The sequence below is a fragment of the Lynx rufus genome, unplaced genomic scaffold (assembly GCF_022079265.1).
Source record: "Lynx rufus isolate CCGP_SWC_20201006 ecotype Redwood Valley unplaced genomic scaffold, mLynRuf1.p SCAF_1, whole genome shotgun sequence".
Taxonomy (NCBI): domain Eukaryota; kingdom Metazoa; phylum Chordata; class Mammalia; order Carnivora; family Felidae; genus Lynx; species Lynx rufus.
In genome coordinates, this window is record NW_025814823.1 from 20,163,647 (window position 1) to 20,188,728 (window position 25,082).

At 41.3% G+C, this 25,082-nt stretch overlaps 1 protein-coding gene across 1 annotated transcript in view; it reads right to left on the reverse strand.

The window, feature by feature from the left end:
* Window positions 1–253: 253 nt before the first annotated feature.
* The window catches only part of FAM124A (family with sequence similarity 124 member A), a 98,434-nt gene continuing 73,605 nt past the window's right edge, over window positions 254–25,082 (reverse strand). Inside the window, exon 4 of the mRNA XM_047079272.1 lies at window positions 254–1,755. Coding sequence (XP_046935228.1) covers window positions 958–1,755 — 798 coding nt within the window. The 3' untranslated portion in view covers window positions 254–957. The remainder of the gene's footprint in view (window positions 1,756–25,082) is intronic.

Below are 25,082 nucleotides of genomic sequence, written 5' to 3' on the forward strand. Positions count from 1 at the left end.
AAATTATTTAAGGACGAAAAGATCAGGGTGTGTGACAATGCACGTTTATTGGAGAAAGTGGTATAAAATGTGGCTCCTGTCATTTATATAGAGACGTATATATGTAGCCCTTGGACTGTGGGTTTTAAAGTTGAAGAATCTTAACACTACCTACTCCAATGAGCAATTCTTCAGTGATCCAAATAAATCCAGGTACTGGAGTGGTCCTCCGCAGACTCTCCTTGTTACGGTGAAGGTGTCATTGAAAGGTGGATGCCAGTCTGGTTTTGGGAACTCAAATCACAGAGTCTGTCACTCAGGATAAATCCTTCTAAAATATATTAGCCACCTTCGCATAAATCCAGATTTCCCGAAGTCGCACGGCATCCAAGTGAGACGCTACCGTAGTCTGATATATGTTTACTGTTTTATCAAGCTGAGGTTTTTCACTATTAAGCACTCCCTGGAAATTCTCAGGGCCACTGGTCCCTGGTAATGCAAATACGTACGCAGAATCCAGTAAGCTGTACGTTACATTATTGTGCACTAATCTCTCCTACAGGTCACTTAGTATCTTTCCCACATTCAACGTTTTGGCTTTAATTGTTTTTCCTTCACAGCATGAAAAATTGCCAAATCAGCTCGGGCTGACTAGGTTTTCTTTTCATTTCAAATAATTATAGGAAGCATTTAAATTGTATTAAGTGCACTAGACCATATCTCAAAGGGAACAGAGGATTCAAAAAATTTTTACAACAGAAGCTTGAGAATTTATTTGCATAAAAACGCTGGTATTTTTCCACCGAGTGTCTAGAAACCTGCCCCCTCTCAGGTAAGCATGGGCCGTGCGGCCAACGTGTGATGAGCCGGATCCCAGACAGACGGGGGAGCGGGGCTGAGAACGCAGGCGGGGTTCGGGCCCCAGCGGGGCCGGCAGGACCCGAGCCAGTGTGTCTGAGAAACAAGGGCAGAGGGTGTTCAGATGTAGAATTCCTCCATGGCATTGTCCACAGGTCCGGCCAACGCTGGGGGCGGTGGGGCATCCCCGCCGGTCTGCTCGGCGCTGGGAGCAGCACAGGGAGGCTCCGGTGCGGACTCTGTGAGCGAGGAGGTGCCGGAAGCAGTGGGAGCAGCAGCAGCTGTCGCGGAGGAGCTGGCGGGCCCTTTGGTGAAGAAAGGGAGGGAAGCCCAGGAGGTGTCTGTGGTCACCCCGCCCCTAGCGGGCAGTGGTCCGTCTCTGGAACCCCTGGGCTTGGACCAGTGGCCGCCGCATCTTGCAGAGGGGAGGGCTGCTTCCCCGGTGCCGCAGAACCTACTGGGTGCGGAATACGCAGAGACCACAGAGAGGTCCGAGGAGGACAGGCGGAGGCCCGTGTCCACGTCCGTCTCCTGGGCTCCCTCCAAGTCATCGATGGAGAGGAGGCAGCCATGCCTCCACTCCGATGCCCTGTGCCCCGCGTCACCTGTGTTTGAGAACCACTGTGGTAGGGCCGAGGAGCCCGGGGAGGGGTCTCCCGTGGGCAAACAAAACAAGGACTTGCTTCTCTGGAAAGACCAGGGGAGGCTGACAGGGCCGCTGGCTCGTTGGGGCCCAGGAGGCAGGCCCGTGGGGCCGGGCCCCAGGTGTGACCCTTCCGGCGGGGGCTGCTGGCTGCCGCCAGGGCCAGGTGCGCTGCTCGGGGCCGGGGTGCTCGGCGGAGGCGCGGGATGAGGTCTCTGCTCTGACGGGGGCTGAGTTCTGCCGGGTTTCGGAAACTTCCTGTGCACCCTTTGCGCCTGTAGGGGGAAGAGGGCGCATCAGGTTAGCGGTGGGCGGGACTGTCACGAGACACACTTCCTGGTCACTGGACAATTCCAGCAGGGTCACGGCCATCAAACAAGACCAGGAATTTCCTTCTCCGAACTCTAACGCGAAGACAGAGGCGGCAGAGCTCGGGAGAGTGTGGCTCACACTTCTCAGCCTGAGGAGCCCTCTCTGAACTTGGGAGGAGATGCAGGCCCTCGCCTTGCAGGGAGTAACTGCTCGCTCAGCGGATTAGCCACAAGAATGAGGGTTGGGCTGCGCACGGAGGACGGAGATAAGAATTACCAGCAAGTGCAAACAGGATGCTGGGAGGGTGTGTTTCTCTCCAACCAGAGCACCACTATTTGCATGTAACTCATGGGAAGATGAGGGCGATCAGGGTGGGGTAGCACAGAGCATCTCGGCTCAGAAAACACGGGACTTGATTCCAGTACATGTGTGATTGCCAGGACATATCCTAGGGGTGGCCCGTGGCTCAGGGCAGTATATCTGTGACGAGTGAGGGGCTATCAGGAAATTAGCATTTATTTACTTGCCGTCTGGGGCCACTGATCCTCTACAGACCTTGCCTTCCAGGACCTGGACAGGAAGGGGGGCTGCTGACTACTGCCTGACACCTTGGATGCCCCACAGACCTTGGATAAGCCGTCTCTCTGCCTTTAACACCTCACCCTGTTGTGCTATTCCCCCACCCTCCCAGGAACCTGCTTCCATTGCACAGAACTGGGGACTTCTCTTTCCGCTGCACATTCCCACTTGGGTCTGCTTCTCTGAGATTCTCCGCCTGGCCTAGCTCAGTGCCCAAGCTTATGGGCCAACCTTACTATGCAAAGTTTCCATGAAATAATCGTTTTGGGAATAGCAGGTCTGGCTCTATTAAGTACAGGATCATCTGATTTATGAATCCTTGAGATAAGGATTAGGAGGATGGTTTACTATCAGAGATATTTCCTGGCACCCAGCAGGCTATGAGACACCGGCCCTTCCCTACACAACAAGCACCCTTACCTCCCTATTAAATGGGAACTGCGTCTTCCCACAGCCACTTGGGAAATACAGTTGAATGTAATATACATTTATCTTGCATCTGTTACAGGCAAAGGAGGAAGGACTGCGATGAGACTCAGTCTTTGACCACATGAAACTTACATTTCATTGAAAGGATAGGAGACAAAAAAGAAATTGGTCAGACAAGAACGAGACTGTGATGACGAATAGGGCTATGAGGGCGAGACCATGCCTGCCCGGTAGGAGCAGAGGAGTCTTCAGGGGAGGTGGTCCTCAAGGTGAGCCTTTGAGATGGGCAGCTGTTCTCCTGGTGGATGGCATGAGTGGAGAGGAGGCTGTTCTGGAGAGAGGCCAACTCAAACAGAGGCTACTGTTGGCAGGTAAGCAAGGAACTTGCAGGGGGCACTGAGTAGTTTGCCTTGATTACAGTGCAGGTGCATGAAAAGCAGTGATGGAAGATAAGTTGCAAATGGAGTCTAGCGCCATAGTGGTCAAGGAGACCTTGACTAACTGGGTAAGAAATCTACATACTTCTCTTTATGTTGAAGTCTTAATTGTTGGAGTTTTTTTGACCAACAAATATGTGAATATATGACCATTCCTTTCATCGATTTCTAAGATCTTTGCCTAATTGCAGATATTGCAATCTTTTTTTAAAGTTTTAAAATTTATTTTGAGAGAGAGCATGCGCATGTGGGGGAGGGGCACAGAGGGAGAGAAAGAATCCCAAACAGAATCTGCGCTGATGTGGGGCTTGATACCAAGGCCATGAGATTGTGACCTGAGCCAAAATCAAGAGTTAGATGCTTAATGGCTGAGTCACCCAGGGGCCCTGATATCTCTTAATCTTATAAACAGACTCATTGACTCATTCTTTCAATCAACATCAACGAGGGTCTTTTATGCAGGGCTTCCTCACTGGTGTGTTTACGCTTTGAATGGGTTATCAAAGGCGAGCTGAGATCTGGATCTCTTTCACCAGCAGCCTGTTGCACTATATAAATATTATTATTATCATTTTCTATGTGCTCTTTGGGGTGAGAAATGTCTGGAGGGCCAGGCCAGATAATTTTGCGTAAGACATGGTCTTAGCAAACAATTAACAATACAATGTTCAAGTGTAATAAAGTGAGCTCTGATGATAAAGTGAATGGCAATATACAAGCCATGTTAAGGCACAAAGGAGGGAGAGGTTGAATAGGGGTGAGGCAGCATGGGGACAGGTAGAGAAAGCTTGCCTTGGTAAGTCACACTTGGATGAAATCTTAGAAGTGGGAGAAGTGTTTGCCACCTGGAGGGCAAGAGGTGAAGCCTAGAAGCACACTCAGGCACAAAAGCAGCCTGATCAGAGGCTGGAGGCAGGAACCAAAGCCAAGAGGTGAGGTCTGAGAGGCGAGAGGAGTCTTGTCGTGGTGGGCCCCAAATCATGTGTATGTATAAGGCACCTGCATTTCAAAACCCAAAGGCTTGAAAGCAAGATGGTGGCATGGCCAAATCTGTGGCAGCAGGGTAAAGGAGAAAGGACTGGATGGGGGGGCAAGACTGGTGGCAGAAAGAGCATTTGGAAGATACTGCTGTAGTCTTTCACTTTTGAAGATTCATTTCAAGTAAGCTGCATTTTCAGTTGCTCGCATGAGTTTCTTAAACATCAGTTCAGATAGTCAGGATTTTGTATGGCTTTGCTGTCCACCCTTCCTGATCCTCTCCTTAATTCTCAGTCTCTACATTCTGTAGCGTGGATGTGTACCCTTGTCCTGCCGCTTCTAGTCCTGCCCTCCAGGCTCTGGAGAGCATCCTGAAATTCCCAAATCATTCTGCCAAGGGTGGCTTAAGGAGCTAAAGGTGAAAGCGGCAATTGAGATCTCTGACGGTCTGAAATTATTGACGCTTGAAGAACGTGACGCAGAGTGCTTTTAGTGCAGGTTGTAAGTGGGTTCGGTGTCAGTCTTCTAAAGATAGCGCTGCACAAGGCCGTCCTCACCATGACACTTCAGTTTGCAGCAGCCCCAGCTTTTATGTGCACGAGGGACCTTGCTGAACATGGCAAGAAGACTTGGAGCCGAGCTGGTTCCTGCTGGAGGTATGATCCACTCAGTAGGGCTTGCTGCTCCGTGCTCCGGCATCTCCCGGACTCCCACCCAGCCCTTCTGACTCTGGAAGGGTAAGCATGAAGAGTCCTACCTTTGGGATGGGGACAGGAGCAGCCTCTGAAGGCACAGCTGTGCCCAAGAGGTATCACAGCGAGGTGGCTGTCGGGGAGGCAAACTGATCTTACTTGCTGGAGTTTGGCCAAACAAGAGAAGATAAATCATGAAGCTCTTGACAGAAGGAAGTCCTCGGGGATGGAGGATGCTTTGGGAGGGGAGAGGCAATGTTTACTAATTAAAATGTCTATCAGGGCCAATTCCCCGGGGTGCCCCAGTGTATTTTCTTATTTGGAAATTTTCTTACACGTTACCCTATCACTTCCATCTTTGGAGACTTATTCGAGGAGCATGCTCTTGGCGAGCATGTTTGCATTCTCAGTCTGCTTGAAAAAGGGAGCCTCGGGGCGCCTGGGTGGCGCAGTCGGTTAAGCGTCCGACTTCAGCCAGGTCACGATCTCGCGGTCTGTGAGTTCGAGCCCCGCGTCGGGCTCTGGGCTGATGGCTCGGAGCCTGGAGTCTGTTTCCGATTCTGTGTCTCCCTCTCTCTCTGCCCCTCCCCCGTTCATGCTCTGTCTCTCTCTGTCCCAAAAAAATAAATAAACGTTGAAAAAAAAAATTAAAAAAAAAAAAAAAGGGAGCCTCTGAATATTACTTCCTGAGAAGCCAAAGGCCAAGGTTCCCAAGAAAGAAAGTGCTAGGAGACATCTCAATCTTTCGGCTCTCAGGGACAGAGTGGTGTTAACTTTGACTTAAAACCAGGAACAACTGGCAGAGGAGGAACACTTGATGGCAGGTATTGTCATCGCTGTGCTTGTTTAACAAACCTACCTGTGCTCTCTTATTTTTACTCCCTTATGAAGGCAGGAATTCAGATAAACCCTAAATTATGCTGCTTTGAAGAGAGGAGGAGGCACCTGGTGTTTGTCACCAGAGGGGGGCCCAGGTGCGCCGTGGAAGTGCCAGCTGGGCAGGTGGGGCTCAACTGGACCGGGGTTGGCTGGTGGTAATGACAGGGTCTGGGGGCAGGGAGCTGCAGGAGGGTGGCTGCGAGCCTCCACACCCCAGCTGTCGGGCTGAGCACACGTGGGATGTGTTTGCAGCACATCTGGTATTCCCTGGTGGTATTCCCCAGCTCTGTACAGAAGAAGCAGAGTCTTGTCTGTCTGAAAGACAAGTCGCGTAGACCAAACACGGAGCTGCTTTCTTGTGTCCTCCTGGCTGCGGTAGCTGTTTCCGGCCTCTCTCGTCTGCTCGTCTAACTTGACCAGGAACACTAGAGGCTGAGAATGAATGGTTGGAGATGTTTCAGGAAACCCCTCCCCAGGTGATCTTTCCAGAGTTGAAACAATACCCTATGTGCCCTCCTTCCTTGGAAGCCTCTCTCTGCCTTCTGTGACAGCAGCAATGTACCTCGGGGTCACCTTCCTTTCTCTTTGAAGCAGTGCAGGCTAGCTGACTCACTGGAAGCCAGTGGTTCCCCCCTTTGCTATTTATGGAACGGAATGGCATTCGATAAATGAATCTGCTTAAGGCAGCTAGCCAGGAGATCTGATTATGTCTCTGAAATCATCAAAAACCTGAAATTGCAGTAATCAACCCAGAAGCTTCTCATGCAACTGTGAGCATAGACAGTTTGCAGTTAGGGAGGTAAAGGAGTCTGAGCCGAAGCATCTCTTTCAATGATCTGGGTGTCAGTAGGTTCATTCCCTGGCACATGGGTAGATTCCCCAGGGAAGGGGATTCTGCCCCTGACCCAGTGACCCTGGGCAGTGTCACACCGGAGTTCACGTTCATCCTCACACTTCCTCTTTCTGAGAAAGGTCATTTCTTGTCGTGTCCTTGGCACGAACACAACGACTGTGGCATTGTCTGCTATGTAATGAGTCAGCAATAGAGCTTTTAACCCAGGGACTAATAAAAAAAAAAAATTAGGGGCAATTCAAGGAAATTGGGCAATGGGTTCACATGAGAAATCAGATTTTTGTTCTAAAGAAAACACATCTTCCTTCTCCTTTCACTGTCCTTTGGGAAGTTTCCATATAACCACTAAGAGGGATACCCACAGGCAAAGCCTATGTTGTTTGTGAAATTCTTTAAAAAATTTTGAATAAAATTATTTTACCAAAACAATTCTTATTGAAATATAGTTGATATATAACATCAGTTCCAGGTGTACAACATAATTTTTCGATGTTTATGTATATTGTGAAATGAGCCTAGTTAATCCATCACCGCAGATAGACTTTTTTTTTCCTGTAATGAGAACTTTTAATTTGCTCTCTTAGCAACTTTGAGTATACAGCCCAGTATCGTTAACTACAGTCATCAAGCTGTGTTACATCCCCAGGGCTTATTTGATAATTTTACAAACGTTTACATCTTTTGAACAGCTTCACTCCCCATCTCCCGATTCTGACAATCACCAGTCAGTTCCTTGTATCTATGATTTTTTTTTAATCCACATATAAGTAAGATCATATGGTACCTCTCTTTCTCTGACTTATCTTGCTTAGCATACTGCCTTAGCATAGATAGACCCTATGTTGTCATAAGTGGTGGAATTTCCTTCTTTTTCTATGGCTAAAAAAAAAATATTTTTCTTTACACGTTCATCTGCTGGTGGGCACATAGGTGGCTTTGTACCTTGGCTATTTTAAATAATGCTGCAGTGTACGTGGGAGGGTGCGTGCAAATATCTTTTTGCGTCACTGTTTTCATTTTCTTTGGATGAGCGCTTACGAGTGGAATTGCTGGATCACATGATAGTTCTATTTTTAGTTTTTGAGGAATCTCCATGATGTTTTCCACAGCGGCTGCAACAATTTACATTCCTCAGCCTTTACTCCTCATCCTTGAGAACACGTGGTTTCTTGTCTGGTAATAGCCATTCGGATTGGGGTGAGGTGGTAGATAGCGTTTGTGGTTTAGATTTGCATGTCCCTGATGATTAGCGACGTTGAGCACCGTAATAAGTACCTGCTGCCCATCTGAAAGCCCCCTATAGAAAAATCTCCATTCAGCATCTCTGCCCATTTTTTAATAAGATTTTTTGTTTATTTGCTACTGAGTCACGTGAATTCTTTATCTGGATATCAACCCCTTACCAGATACATATTTGCACATATTTTCTTCCACTCAGTAGGTTGCCTTTTCATTTTGTTGACGGTTGCTTTTACTCTGCTGTGCAGAGGCCTTCTAGCGTGCAGCCTGTTTATTTTTGCTTCTGCTGCCTTTCCTTTTGGTGTCAAATCCAAAAAATCATCACCAAGACCAATGTCAAGCAGCTTACCACCTGTTTTCTTCTAGGGATCTTATTTCAGTTAAGTTCAATCATTTAATCCATTTCGAGTTTGTGTGTGTGTGTGTGTGTGGTATAAAACAGTGGTCCAGTTTCATTCTTCTGCATGTGGCTGTCTGTCCAATTTTCCCAGTCCCAGTTGCTGAAGAAACTGTCCTTTCTGCATTGTATATTCTTGGCTCCACTGTTGTAAATTAACCAACCACATAAGTGTGAGTTTATTTCTGGGCTCCTTATTCTGTTCCATGACTCTTTGTGTCTGTTTTCATGCCAATACCATACTGTTTTTATTGTTATAGCTTTGTAATATAGTTTGGAATCAGGAAGTGTGAAGTCCCCAGATTTGTTGTTTTCTTACGATTGCTTTGGCTATTCAGGATCCTCTGTGGTTCCATACACATTTTAGGATTATTTGTTCTAGGTGTACGAAAAATACCATTGAGATTTTGATAAGGATTGCACTGAATACGTAGATTGCTTTAGGCTGTACGGACATTTTTTTTTTTTTTTTTGGCAATACTGATCATTTCCTTCCAAACCATGAGCATGAAATACCTTTCCATAATCTGTGTCTTCTTCAATTTCATCAATGTCTTTGGTTTTCAATGTATAGGTCTCTCAACTTGGTTAAATTCATTTTATGTACTTTATTCTTTTGATGAAATTATAAATAGTATTGCTTTAATTTCTCTTTCTGATAGTTCATTAGTGTATAGAAATGCCACAAATTTGTATATATTGATATTGTATCCTGCAGTATTACTGAATTCATTAGTTTTAACAGGGCTTTGTTTTTTTTGTTTTTGTTTTTTTTTAGTATAGGCTTAAGGGTTTTCTATTTATAGTATATCATCCATCAATAGTGACAGTTTTACTTTTTTCTTTGCAATTTGGGTGCCTTTTATTTCTCTGTCTTCGTTAACTGATGTAAGACTTGCAATATTATACTGAATACATGCGGGGAGAGTGGGAATCTTTTGTTTCTGGCCTTAGAAGAAAAGTTTTCAGCGTTTTACCACTATGATGTTAGCAGTGGGCTTAACTGTTATATATATACCTTTATGATGTTAAGGTGTGTTTCTTCTATACCCAACCCCAGTTTTTTTTTTGTAAATGTGGAATTCTGTCAAATGATTTTTCTGCATCTATTGTAATGACCATACAATTTTTATCCTTCATTTTGTTAATGTGGTATATAACACTGATATGCAGATTTTGAACTATCCTTGCATCCCTGGAATAAATCCCTCCTTGATCATGGTGTATAATCCTTTTAATGTATTGTTCAATTCAGTCTGCTAATATTATTTTGTTGAGGATTTTTCCATGTATGTTGATAAGGGATAATGATTTGTAATTTTCTTGTGGCATCTTTGTCTGCTTTTGGTATCAAGGCAATGCTGGCCTCGTAAAATGAGTTTGGAATGTTCCCTTCTCTCCTATTTTTTGGATGAGTTTGAGAAGAATTGCTATTTCTTCTTTAAATGTTTGGTAGAATTCACCAGTGAAGACATCTGGTCCTGGACTTCTATTGGGAAGTTTTTGATTATTCATTCAGTCTCCTTATTAGTAATTGGTTTGTTCAGATTATCTATTTCTTCATGATTTAGTCTTGGTAGATTTTATGTTTCTGACAATTTATCCATTCTTTCTTTTCTTAAAATTAAAAAAAATGTTTATTTTTGATAGAGTGTGCAGGGGAGGGACGGAGAGAGAGGGAGACACAGGATCTGAAGCAGGCTCTGTGCTGACAGCAGAGAGAAAGCCCAATGCTGGGCTCAAAGTTATGAACTGTGAGGTCATGACCTGAGCCAAAGTTCAATGCTTAACTGGCTGAGCCACCCAGGTGCCCTGGCATATAATTTCTCATAGAAGTCTCCTATGATCCTTTTTTTCTGTGGTACTCAGTTTAACATCTCTTTCATTTCTGATTTTATTTTTTTGAAGGATGTCCTTTTTTTTTTTTTTTGTGAGGAGTTGAACTAATGGTTTGTCAATTCTGTTTTAGCTTTTCTTAAGTTCATTGATCTTTTTATTATCTCCTTTCTACTACATCTGGGTTTTCTTTTTTCTTTTTCTAATTTCTTGAGGTGTAAAGTTAGGTTGTTTATTCGAGCTCATTGTGGTCTCTTGATGTAGGCATTTATCTCTATGAACTTCTGTCACAGAAATGCTTTAGCTGTGTCGCACATTTTAGCATGTGGAATTTCCATTGACAAATGAGACACTATAAAATCATTATAAAATAACCTTTGTCTCTTATTACAGTCTTTCTTAAAGTCTATTTTGTCTGATAGAAGTATAGCTTACCCCTGCTTTCTTTCCATTTCTATTTGTATGGAAAATCTTTATCCCTTTACTTTCTGTCCAGAAGCATCTTGTAGGTAGTATATAGATACATCTTGTATAGAGATATGTTTTTTAAAATCCATTCAGCCATTCTGTCTTTGAGGGGAGAATTTAGTCCATTCACACTTGCTTATTTATTTGCTTATTTATTTATTTTGATAGAGACAGAGAGCAAGGAGGGGAGGGGCAGAGATAGAGGGAGACAAAGAATCCCAAGCAGGTTCCATACTGTCAGCATGGAGACCAGTGCAGGGCTTGAACTCATGAACCATGAGATCATGACCTGAGCTGAAATCAAGAGTCAGATGCTTAACCAACTGAATCACCCAAGTTCCCCCATTTACATTTAAGGCCATTATGGCCAGGTATGTACTTACTGCCATTTTGTTAAAACTGTTTTCTGTTTTATAATCCCTTTCTTTTCTTGATCTCTTCCTTTATGACTTAATGATTTTCTGCAGTGGTGTGTTTAGATTCCTTTCTCTTTATCTTGTGTGTATATACTACAGGCTTTTGCTTTGGGATACCACGAGGCTTACAAAAAACAACTTATATACTGTAGTTCATTTTAATGTAAAACAAGTTTGAACACATCCTAAAGCTCTAAATATTTATGCTCCACCCCAACATTTTTGTTTTGATGCCATAATTTATATCATTTTATCCTGTATATCCAATAACAAATTACTGTAGTTATAGTTATTCCTACAACTTTTGTCTTTTAACCTCCATACTAGCATCATAAATGATGAACCCATCACCTTTACAAAATTAGACTTTTCTGAATTTTACTATATATTTACTTTTAGCAGTGAGATTTATACTTTTTTGTTTTCCTGTTACTCATTAACATCCTTTTGTTTCAACTAAAAGTAGTCCCCTCAACATTTCTTGTGAGACCGCTTTAGTGGTAATGAACTCTAGCTTTTGATTGTGTGAAAAACTTTCTCTTCTTCAACTGAAGGACAGCTTCACCCAGTATTCTTGGTTGGCAGTTTTTTTCTTTTCCTTTCAGCACTTTGAGTGTATCATTCCACACACTTCTGGCCTGCAAAGTTGCTGCTGAAAAATCCAGTGATGGTCTTACAGGGGTTCCCTTGTATGTAAGAAGTTGTTTTTCTGCTTTTAAGATTCTCTCCTTGTCTTTAACTTTTAACACTTTAATTATAATGTGTCTTACATGGGTCTCTTTGGGTTCATCTTCTTTGAAACTCTCTGGACTTCTTGGATATGGATGTCTGTTTCCTTCCCCAGATCAGGAATGTTTTCATCCATTATTTTGTCAGATTTTCTGCTCCTTTTTCACTTCTCCATCTGGGGACCCTTATAATAGGAATGTTAGTTAGCTTCATAGTGTCCCATAAGTTCCTTAAGCTATCTTCACTCTTGTTCTTATTTTTTTCTGTTTGCTGGTCTAATTGGAGGAATTCCAAAGCCCTGTCTTGAAGTTTACTGATCCTTTTTTCTGCTTCATCTAGTCTGTTGTTGAACCCGTCCAGTGCATTTTTCAGTTCAATAATTGTTCTTCAGCTCTATGACTTCTTATGTGGTACTTTCTTATATTTTCTTTTTGTTGAACTTCTCCCTTTGTTCATTCATTTTCTCCTGAGCTCAGTGAGCATCTTCATCAGGTAAATAACTTATCTCTGTTTCATTAAGGTCTTTTTCTGAGATTTCATCTTGTTATTTCGTTTGGGACATGTTCTTTTGTTCATTTTCTTTGATTTTCTGTGTTGGTTGTGTTAGAGAAAAGAGCCACACTTCCCAGTCTGAAGGACTGGGATCATGTACGAGATGAAACTATTATTCATCCTTGCTCTAGCTCTTTATCTCAAAAACTTTGTGTTTGTCCAAGCAGCCCATTTTATTCCTAATTGCTCCAAACAATTGAGGGCGCTCTAAGACCTGTGAGTATCCCAGAGGGAGGATCTCGGTCAGCACCTAGATTCAGGCTGATGGAAAGCAAGAACCTCAAGCAGCACATTTGAAAGTATGCAAATATACCTCTTTCAGCAGAAGACTGGGTGACAGGCATTACTGTCTGCTCCCTCTGCACTGAGCTCTGGGATGACAGCCAGTTAAGAACCATTTCTTTGTTTGCTACCATCCCACTGAATCTGGGAACACAAGCCCTGCTGGACACCAGAGCCAAGCCATCAAGGAATGTTTTCTCAGGGTGGCAGCCACAAAACCTAGGGCACCAAAAAATATAAAAGCTCCTTTCGTGGAGACACTGGCAAACTTGGGCCAGGAAGAGGAAAAGTGTGAAGATGGAGAGCACAAGGATGGTGCCCACCAGCCCTCCCGGTCTCTGGAGAGGACTGTAGTCAGCTCCTATACAAGTGTTTAAATAAAAGCATGCCCCACAGGCCATAGCTATAAAGATACGCTAATAAGCTTCTTTTAAAGAGTATTTCAGTCTGATGCTTCTTTGCTGTGCCCTGACGTATAGCTGGTTAAGAACTCTTTTTCAGTTTGTTAAAATCCTGTGGAACCCATGAAAGTAAGACCCCCTGGACACTAGAGCAAGCAGCCAAGGAGTGTCTCCTGGATGACAGCTGCAAAAATCAGGGCACTGTCTAGCCCTTTAAGAACTATTTCTCAGGGCGCCTGGGGCTCGGTCAGTTAAGCATCTGACTCTCGGTTTTGGCTTAGGTCATGATCTCATGGTTTTGTGAGTTCAAGCCCCGAGTCAGGCTCTGCATTGATAGTGCAGAGCCTGCTTGGGATTCTACCTCTCTCTGCCCCTCCCCTACTCACACTGTCTCTGCCTTTCTCAAAATAAGTAAACTTAATTTTTTTTAATAAAAAATTAAAAGAAATAAAAAAGAACTATTTCCCAGATCACTATAGCCTTGTGGGTCTCATGGACATGAGGCCCATGGTTTTCAAAGCTAGCTGTTTTGGGGACTTATCTCCCAGGTTCAGGTCTTAGAAGCTGTAGAACCACAAGAGGAGTTCAAAGCCTTTACTCCACAGGGAGAGATTATGAGTTGTGAGATCCCTCTTGATGGTGGGTTACCTTGCCAGGGCTGAGATTCATTGTGAGACTGTGTCTCAGTCTCTCTGACCAATTTTTTTTTTTAATTGAAGTAGAGTTGGCACACCACATTACGTTACTTACAGGTACACAACACAGTGATTCAACAAGTCTGTATGTTACACTATGCTCACCTCAATTGTAGCTACCAACTGTCACCATAAGACACTATGACAGTAACATTGACTGTGTTCCCTATGCTGCACCTTTCATCCACAGGACCTATTCATTCACTAACAGGAAGCCTGTATCTCCCACTCCCCTCCCCTCTGGCAACCATCAGTTCTCTGTATTAATGGGTCTGTTTCTGTTTTGTCTTTCATTTTAGTTCACTTAGCATAATACCTTCCAGGTCCATCCATGTTGTTACAAATGGCAATCTTATCCTTTCTTATAGCTAATATTCCATTGTCTATGTATGCATTTGTGTATACGCACGCACACACACACGTATCTTCTTTATCCATTCATCTATCAGTGGACACTGGGTTGCTTCCATATCTTGGCTGATGCTACACTAAACATAGGGGTGCATATATCTTTTTGAATTAGTGTTTTTGTTTCCTTTGGCTAAATACCTAGTAGTGGAATTACTGGATCATAGGGTATTGGCTTTTAATTTTTTGAGGCACTTCCATACTGTTTTCCACAGTGGCTGTACCAATTTATATTCCCAACAGCAGTGCATCAAGGTTCCCTTTTCTCCATATTCCTGCCAACAGTTCTTTCTTATCATTTTGAAACTAGCTCTTCTGATAGGTGTTGATATTTCATTGTGGTTTTGATTTGCATTTCCCTGATGATTAGTGATGCTGAGCATCCTTTCATGTGTCCGTTGGCCATCTTTATGTTTTCTTTGGAGGAATGTCTATTCCGATCCTCTGCCCATTTTTTAATCGGATTATTTTTCTGATGTTGAGTTGTGTAAGTTCTTTGTATATTTTGGATATTAACTGCTTATCAGATACATCATTTGAAAATATCTTTTCTCACTCGGTAGGTTGCCTTTTCATTTTGTTGACAGTTTCCTTTGCTGTGGAAAAGCTTTTAATTTTTGGTGTAGTCCCAGTAGTTTATTTTTGCTTTTAGGAGACATATCTAGAAAAATGTTGCCAAGGCTCATGTTCAGTAGATTATTGCCTATGTTTCTTCCAGAAGCTTTATGGTTTCAGGTCTCACATCTAAGTTCTTAATCCATTTGGAGTTTATTTTTGTGAGTGGTGTAAGAAAGCTGTCTAGTTTTATTCTTTTGCATGTAGCTGTCCAGTTTTCCCAGCACCATCTGTTGAAGAGACTGTCTTTGTTGTATATGCTTGCCTCTCTTGTTGACATTAATTGACCATATAAATGTGGGCTTATTTCTGGGCTCTCTATTCTGTTCCATTGATCTGTCATTTTTGTGCCAGTACCATCCTGTTTTGATCACAATAGCTTTGTAGTCTATCTTGACATCAAGGATTGTGATACCTCCAGCTTTGTTCTTTCCCAAGATTGCTTTGGTCATTCAGGGTCTTTGTGATCCCATACAAATATTGGGATCATTTTTTCTGGTTCTGTGAAAAATACTATTGGTATTTTGATCGGGGTTGCACTGTATTTGCAGATTGCTTTGGGTAGTATGGACATTTTAACATAATTTTTCTAATCCATGAGCATGGAATAGCTTTCCATTTGTTTGTCTTCAGTTTCTTTCACCAATGTTTTGTAGTTTTCAGAGTGTAGGTCTTTCAGCTCCTTGGATTAGTTTACTGGTACGTATGTATTCTTTTTTTTTTAATTTTTTTTTTAACATTTATTTTTGAAACAGAGAGAGACAGAGCATGAACGGGGGAGGGGCAGAGAGAGAGGGAGACACAGAATCAGAAGCAGGCTCCAGGCTCTGAGCCACCAGCCCAGAGCCCGATGCGGGGCTCGAACTCGCGGACCGCGAGATCGTGACCTGAGCTGAAGTCGGACGCTTAACCGACTGAGCCACCCAGGCGCCCCCGTATGTATTCTTTTTTAATGAAGTTAGAATTGTTTTCTTAGTTTTTCTGCTACTTTGTTATTAGTGTATAGAAACACAACCAGTTTCTGTGTATTCATTTTGTATCCTACAACCTCACTTAATTCATTTATCACTTCTAATAGTTCCTTTGGTGGAATCTTTAGGGTTTTCCACGTATATAGTATCATGTCATCGGCAAGCAAGTAGTGACAGTTTAACTTCTTCCTTACCAATCTGGATAACCTTTATTTCTTTTTCTTATTGCTGTGGCTAGGACTTTCAGTTCTATTTTAAATGAAAGTGGCAAGACTGGACATCCTTGTCTTGCTCCTGATCTCAGAGGAAAAGCTCTCAGGTTTTCATGAGTAGCAGGTTAGCTGTGAGCTTGTCATATACGGCTTTTATTATGTTGAGGTATGTTTCCTCTAAACTCCCCACTTTGTTGAGTTTTATTATGAATGAATGTTGAATTTTGTCAGATGTCTTTTCTGCATCTATTGAGATGATCATATGATTTTTATTCTTAGTTTTGTTAATGTGGGTATCGTGCTGATTGATATGCTAATATCAAAGCATGCATGCATCCTGGAATGAATCCCACTTAAGGTGAATGCTCGATCCTTCTAATGTACTACTGAATGCAGTGTGCTAGCATTTTGTTGAGGATTTTTACATCTGTGCTTATCAGGGATACTGGCCTACAGCTTTATTTTTTTCATAGTGTCCCTGTCTGGTTTTGGTATCAGGACAATACTGGCCCTGAAGAACATGTTTGGAAGCTTTCCTTCCTATTTTTTTTTTTTTGGAATAGCTAGTGAATAGGTTTTGACTCTTCTTTAAGTGTTTAGTAGATTCACCTGTGAATCTATCTGGTACTGGACTTTTGTTTGTTGGGAGTGTTTTGATTACCAACTCAATTTTGTTACTCGTAATTGGTCTGTTCAGATTTTACATTTTTTCCTATTTCTCCTGGGTTGTCCTATTTGTTGGCATATAATTTTTTTTTGTGGTGGTCTCTTAGAACCACACATTCTGTGGTGTTGGTTTTTACTTCTGTTTCTGATTTTATTTGGGGCCTCTCTTTTTTTGAGTCTGGCCAAAGGCTTATCAATTTTGTTTATAGTTTAAGGAACCAGCTCTTGGTTCCATTGATCTTTTCTGTTTTTCTTTTTCTTTCTTTTTCCAGTCCCTATTTCATTTATTTCTGCTCTGGTCTTTATTATTTCCTTCCTTCTACTTAACCTTGGGCTTTGTTCTTTTTCTAGTTCCTTTATTTGTAGGGTTAGTTTATTTGGGATTTTTTGTATTTCTTGAGATGGGCCTGTTTCACTATAAATTCCTCTCTTAGAACTGTCATCGTTGTGTCTCAAAGATTTTGGACCATTGTGTATTCATTTGTTTCCATGTATTTTTCGATTTCCTCTTTGATTTCTTCACTGGCCCATTCATTGGTTGTTCAGTAGCATGCTGTTTAGCTTCCATAGATTTCTGGGGTTTTTTTCCAGTTTTTTTCTTGTGATTGATTTCTACTTTTCATACTGTTATGGAGAAAAAAGATGCTGATTTATTAAAACTTGTTTTTGGCCTATATGTGATCTAGTCTGGAAAATATTCCATGTGTACTTGAAAAGAATGTTATTCTGTTGTTTTTAGGTGCAGTGTTCTGTTTACATCTGTTAACTCCATCTGGTCTAATGAGTCATTCAAAGACACTGTTTCCCTATTTTCTGCCTGCAGGGTCTATTCATTGATATATGTAGGGTGGTAAAATTCCCTACTATTCTTGTATTGCTGTCAATTTTTCTCTTTATGTCTGTTAATAGTTGCTTTATGTATTTAGATGCTCCAATATTAGGTACATAGATATTTACAATTGTTATATCCTCTTACTTATGTAATGCCCTTCTTTAAAACAAAAGATATAGACTGTAACAAAAGAGAAAGTCTATTTCATCTGATAAAGCACTGCTATCCTATGCTTTGTTTTGTTTTTGTTTTTGTTTTTGTTTTGCATGGAATATGTTTTTCCATCCTTTCACTTTCAGTCTTTAGGCATCTTTAGATCTGAAGTCTCTTGTAGGCAGCATAAAGATGGGTGTTTTGTTTTTTTTTAAATCTGTTCTGCCACCTTATGTTTTTTGATTGGAGCATTCAGATTATTTACATTTAAAGTAATATTGGGACACCTGGGTGGCTCAGTTGGTTAAGCATCTGACTTCGGGTCAGGTCATGATCTTGTGGTTCATGAGTTCGAGCCCTGCAGCAGGCTCTGTGCTGACAGCTCAGAGCCTGCTTTGGACTGTGACTCCTTTTCTCTCTGCCCCTCCGCCACTCATGCTTTGTCTCTCTCTCTCTCTCTCAAAAAATAAATACCACGTTAAAAAAATCTTTTAAAGGGGGAAGATTTATGCGATCTGAAGAGAAACCAGAGTTATTGACATGTATGTCTTTATTGCCATTTTGTTAATTGGTTTCTGGTTGTTTTTGTAGTTCTTCTCTGCTCATTTTTTTTCTTGGTCTCTTTCCTTGTGATTGATGACTTTCTGTAGTGTTATGCTTGGCTTTCTCTGTCCTTTTATCTATTACAGGTTTTTGGTTTATCATTACTACGAGCTTTATATATAGCATCATGTCTATATCAAGTGGATGGTCACTTAAGTTTTAGAATGTGTCCAAAGAACTTTTCTACTCCCCCTCCACATATAAAAATGCTGTCAGTTTTATATCTTTTTATTCATAATTTCCTTCTAATTATGGCCTTTTCCACATCAACATGTCCCTTTATCATTACTTTTAAGGCTGGTTTAGTGGTGATGTACTCCTTTAACTTTTATCTGGGAAACTTGTGATCTCTCCTTCACTTATGAACGATAACCATGCCGGGTAGAATATTTTTGGTTGTAAGATTTTTTTCTCTCCCAGATTTTTGCATTCCAGAAGGGAGTAGCATGATACATTCCATTTCTGCTGAAAAATCAGTTAATAGCCTTGTGGGGTGTCCTTTATATGTAACTTTTTGCTTCTTGCAACTTTTAAAATTCTCTTCACCTTTAAACCTGTGGTATTTTAATTATTATGTGTTATGGTGTAGAACTCCATGGGTTTATCTTGTTTGGAACTCTTTCTTCAACTTGGATGTCTATTTATCTCCTTAGGTTAGGGATGTTTTAAATTATTTCTTCAAATAAGTTTTCTATACCTTTCTTTCTTATTCTTTTGGGACCCCCCCTATAATTCAAGTTTTTGTCTGTTTGATGTCCAAGAAATCCCTTAACCTACTTCACTTTTCAAAATTATTTTCTCCTTTAGCTGTTCTATTGTTTTCCACGTCACTGATCCGTTCTTCTGCATCTGGTAATCTACTGCTGACTCCCTCTAAAATATTTGTCATTTCAGTTATTGTATTTTCCAACTCTGATTCTTTTTTACATTTTTTTCTTGGTTGAAGTTCTCATTGGGTCCTTCTACTTTTCTCTCCAGTCTAGTTAGTATCTTCATGTACCATCACTTTACACCCATTATGAGGCATGTTGCTTATCTCCATTTAATTTGGGTCTTTTTCTGAAATTTTTTGTTTTTATTTGAAACCTATTCTTCTGTCTCCTCATATTGCTTGACTTTCTGTGGATCCATGAGTTAGGTAGAATAGCTACTTCTAAACTCAAAGGAATGGTCTTGGGTACAGTCATCCCCTTTGTAGACTGTGGGTGCAAGCCAGGGTGTCCTGGGGCTCTCCAGCAGAGGGCACTCTGGTAGGGCACCTGGAACTAAGGCATGGTGCCGCTGGGGGGGTCCTGGGATGTTCTGGCAGTGTAACTAAGAGCTGAAGCAGGCATGAGCTGCTCCAGAGCACTCTGTACTGGGGGTACCCAGCTGAAGTTGAAGTGGTATGAGCCTGGAGTACTTCAGGTTGCTTGTGCCTGTGTCACCTTCGTGCAATAGCTGAAAATGTAGTAAGTGCTGAGCAGGGCTGTCCTGGTGTGTGCAGCACTGTGTTGAGGCCACCTCAGGGGGACAGCTCGTGTGCTGTGGGCTAGGGGCCTGGAGGTCACTGAGTTAGGCTGGCTCGGGCACATGGACCCTGCTCCCACCCGTACTGCCAAGCTTAGGGGCGGGGAAGCCTGCCCCTTAGACCCAGGGAGAGTTCCAGCAGCTCTCTTGCCTTGCGGCCGGGTTATAGGGCTAGTTCCTTTGTATTGTAGTTGCTGTTTTAAACTGCAGCCTTTTTTTTCTGTGCCCTAGGACAGATGAATCAGCTCACAGTCCCTTTGTACTAACTCTTCCCTCTTCAGTTCATAATGTCAAGGGTTGGGGGGGTTCCCTTCATGCCCCCAACTCTCTGGATATGTGACTTCTCGGTCTTCTGTTATGCAGAAGCTGTTCATTCAGCCCTCAGGGGGGAACTGCTCCATAAACAGGTACAGATTTGGTGTGCCCATGGAGGAGGGTGAGTTCAAGGTCTTCCTACATTGTCATCTTGGATCAGAACTCCCGCTCTTACCCACTTTGATGTGGGTGTGCTTCTTGTTTGCCTGATCTGGGGGATCTGCTTACCCGGTTTTTGGGTTTCCTTCAGAAGAAAGCAAATCTCACAGCTGTAGTCTTAGTGTGTCCAGGGAAGGGGGTGAATTTGGGACCCTCCTATGTCACCAGCTCAACCTGAAACCCTGTGTTGTTTTTTAGAGTGGTCATTGGAAAGAAATGAGGACGGTTTAGAGGAAAATCGCACTGTAAAGGTAAACAAAACCTGTGCGCATTTGGTGAAATCAGTGACATTTCTAGATAGGACATTTGAATAGTGTCAAAGAGATTTTTCTAGGCCATATAAATCTTTGCTAGATGGTCATTTTATCCTGTGTGTCATTCTATAATAGAAGAAAAGTACTTTTTCTCCAGAATTGGCCAAATGGCAGCCAAGTGATAACCATCCACACTGCCTGGCTTCCTGCTAACAGTCACACAGCCTCCCTAATTTCACTGCACACACCAATCTGCGTGATGTGGAGAAGGACAAATCTGAACGTGTCCCTTGGCGGAACAGACCCGGTAGCAAGCTCTGCAACACTGTACAGTTCCAGAAAGACACAAGACCGAAGGAGTAATCTTTGTGTTTTGCACCTATTTGGAAATGATATTGTTCCCCAACACACAGGTAGGCTTATATCTCCATGACTTCATGCTTGTCTGCTTAGAGAACACTTGCCCATCTTCAGAAACCAAACTCAAGGTGATGGTGGGAAGCCTCCTATGGCCACCTTCCCTCTTTTGTGAACAATGTGCACTCACTTCTCTTGGGTGTATATCTAAAGGTGAGCTTATTTTTTTAGCATTAGAAGGTACTGGAAAACAAATGTCCAAACTGACTGTATCAAAATATACTTCTACTAAGAATTTGTTTCAGTTGCCTCACATACTCACCAACATTTGGTGTTACTGTTCTTTAAAATTTTTGCCATCCTGGTGGGTTTGGCATTTTCCAGATGACTGATGATATTGAGTATCTTTTTATATTTTTATTGGCCTTTTGGATATCCTCTTTAGTGAAGTGTTTGTTCTTCGTGTGTATTCTGGATTCAATTCTCTTTTCAGATGTATACATTCGGATGTAAATATCATCATTCATCATTTAAGGCTGGTACTTACTATGCTGTGTTTTAAGAAATTGTTGCTACCCACCTACCAGCTATGCTAAGTCACAGGGTGGAGAACCTAACACAAAAAAAGCTTGGAACCCTGACGACTGCCACACATAAGACAGAGAAAGCAGCATGCATCTAATAAAGCCACTATTTGTCCTTTCATAAGCCTGACCTTGCAAATCGCCGAAACAGAGCCATTCGGCAGAAATGTATATTTATATGTAGTTAGAGGGACTGGGTTAACTGTAAAATCCCAGTGCTGCAAGGCTTTTAGCAACTGGGTTGAATGACTTCTAATATTGGTATAAATGTTCATATTTGCACATAACAGTCACTTAATAAATTCCTACTGAATGAATACAAAAATACACATGAGGTAAAAATGCAGATATTCTAAAAGTGATTATCAAGGGAATTTTAAAGTGCTTATACATACATATATATATATATATATATATATATATACGTATATATACACACACACAAATATTCATAAATGGTTTTTGTAGGAAAAGAAATCATGAGAACTCTGGGATTATGGTAAAGTGGCAGCAGCATCTGTGATAAAAATAAAGTTTTCAAGTCAAGGAATGCCTCAGGGACCAGCTTTGTTCAATATCAGTGGCAGCTCTTGGGAATATGTGGCAAGTATCATAGAAGATACTACATAGAAAGGGACTATAAACCGCTGGAACTGCTAGGAACCTACCAGGCTATTGGATATATATTAAAAAGCTATCCATTTGAGGAACAATAGAGAAAATCTGAGAAAAACAGATCTGAGGATTGGGAGCTGAGGCTGATACATTTAATGACAGAATCTGTATCTAAAATATGATTCATTAGAGGAGCATATCATGCCCAAAAGTTAAGCTTGGTCTAAGTCCTACAATTTTCCCTGAATGCTTTATGTATTACACCTTACTATTGGCTGTAAAGTAAAGAGGCAAACCGAGCTGAGTTTTGTATTAACAAAGGAACGTGAATAATTTGATTAAGGATTTTCAAAAGAGAAACATCCCTTGTCATAGTTCAAATGAAGAGATCTTAGAAGTAGCTGGCTGAAGTGATTACCAACAACTTAAACAAAAATCCCATTTTTTGAAATTCAAAGAAAATGAAGAAATCCTATTTGAACTATGGGGCATGATCAAAGACACCAACTCCTTCTGGGACTTCTAAAACAAGGATAAGAGAGGGAGAAAGGAAAAGAAATCTTAATGGCTGAAAACTCCCCCAAATCTGGGGAGAAATATGGTCATCCAGGCACAGGAAGCTCAAAGATCCCCAAAAAGATTTAAGCCAAAGAGAAATCTTCACCAAGACACATTATAATCAACTTCTGAAAAATCAAAGACAAAACTTGAAACCAGCAAGAGGAAAAAGAACCATCATTACATACAAAGAACTCCCAATAAGGCTTTCAGTAGATGTCTCAACAGAAACCTTGCAGGACAGTGGGGTGATATATTCAAAGTGCTTAAAGAAAAAAAAAACTCATCCAAGAATGCTTTATCCTTCATTTCTTACTGGGTAAAGACTTTCTCATACAAACAAAAGGTGAGGAAATTTATTACCACTAGACCTGCTCTACAAGTAATGCTAATTGAGTCTTCAAACTGGAATAGGAGGATGCTAATTCGTAACATAAAAATATATTAAAGTATAAAATTTACTGTGAATATATATTGAAATTCAAAATAGTACAATGGCGGTACATAAATCACTTTGAAATCTAGCATACGAGAGACAAAAGGGTTGAAAATAACCATGGCTACAATATTATGTTAATGGACACAATATAAAAAGATGTAAATTGAGACATGAAGTCAAGGGGTAGAACTTTCTCATGCAATTGAAGTTTTTACCAGCCTAAAATAGAAGGTTATAAGATACCTTATGAAAGCTTATGGTAACTGCAGAGCAAAAGTCTATGACAGATAAACAAATGATAGAGAAAGGAAGCAAACCACTACAAAAAATGACAGCAAGGAAGGAACTGTAAGGCGATCAGGAAGCAATTAACAAAATGGCTACAGTAAGTACTTACTTATCAATAATTAGGCTAAATTCTCCCATTAGAGGACACAGACTAGCTGAATGGGTTAAAAAAAAATGACCCATCTATATGCTGTCTACACAGGACTCACTTAAGCATTGAAAGACACACAGGCTGAGTGTGAAGGGATGAACAAATATTTCAAGTAAATGAAAACCAAAAGAGCAGAGGTAGTTATATGAGATAAACAGTAAGTCAAAAATTGTAACTAATGGTGAGGCGGTCAATTCATCGGAAGGATATAATAATTTTAAACATCCATGCACCGAATATGAGAGCACTTAGAAATGCTAAACAATTGTTAACAGAGAGCAACAGACAGCAATACAAATAATAGTAGACTTCAGTATGCCACTTGTAACAATGGGCAGATTATCCAGACAGAAAATCACTAAGGAAATGGATTTGATGACACTTCAGACAAAATGGATATGAGACAGATACAGAACATTCCATCCAACAGCAGAATATACGTTCTGAAGTGCACACAAAACATGTCTTAGCAAATTTAGGAGTAAATAATACCAAGTATCTTTTCTGATGCTAATGCCATGAAATCAGAAAACAGTAATAGGAGGCAAGATTCACAATTCACAATTGTGGAGATTAAACAACATAGTCATGAAAAAGCAACGGGTGAAGAAAGAAATCAAAAGGGAAGTAAAAAATATCTATCAAGACTTATGGGATGCAGCAAAAGCAGTACTAAAAGTTCAGAGCAATAAATGTCCACATCTAGACACAAAAGAAGATCTCAAACAACCTCCCTTTAACCTCAAGGAACTTGAGAAACAATAAGCTAACACCAAAGTTAGTTTAAGGAAGGAAATAAAGATCAGGGCAGAAATAAATGAAACAGTAACTGAAAAGTTAATAGAAAAGATCAGTGAAAGGGCACCTGGGTGGCTCAGTCGGTTAAGCATCCAACTTCAGCTCAGGTCTTGATCTCAGTTTGTGGGTTCGAGCCCCATGCTGGGCTCTGTGCTGACAGCTCAGAGCGTGGAGCCTGCTTTGGATGTGTGTCCCTCTCTATCTGCCCCTCCCCTGCTTGTGCTCTCTCAAAAATATACATTAAAAAAATCAGTGAAACCAAGTGTGGTTTTTTGTAAGATAAAATTGACAAACCTTTAGCTACACTCACCACAAAAAGGACTCAAAATCAGAAATGAAAGAGATGTTAAAATGGATACCACAGAAATATAAAGAAACATAAGAGACTACTATGAACAATTATATGCCAACAAACCGGACAACCTAGAAGAAGTGGATACATTCCTATAAATATACAATATACCATGACCGAATCATGAAGAGATAAAAATGGGTTAAAGACTTCTAGAGAAAACATAGGAGGTAAGCTCCTTAACATTGGTCTTGGTGATGATCTTTGAATTTGACACCAAAAGCAAAATAGACAAGTGGGAACACATCAAACTAAAAGGTTACCTATAAAATGAGAGAAAATACTTGTAAAAATTTGCACATCATATATCTGATAAAGGGTTAATATCCAAAAAAATAAAGAAGTCCTAACTCAATAAGAAAAAAAAAACAAAACAATCTGAGTAAAAAAGGGGCAGAGGATCTGAATAGACATGTTTCTAAAGAAGACCCACAGATGGCTAGCAGGTATATGATAAAATGCTCAACCTCAGGAATCATCAGGGAAATGCAAATCAAAACCACAATGAGGTATCACCTCACATCCATTAGAATGATTTACAGAAAAAAGACCAGAGATAACAAATTTTGGTGAGGATGTGTAGAAAAGG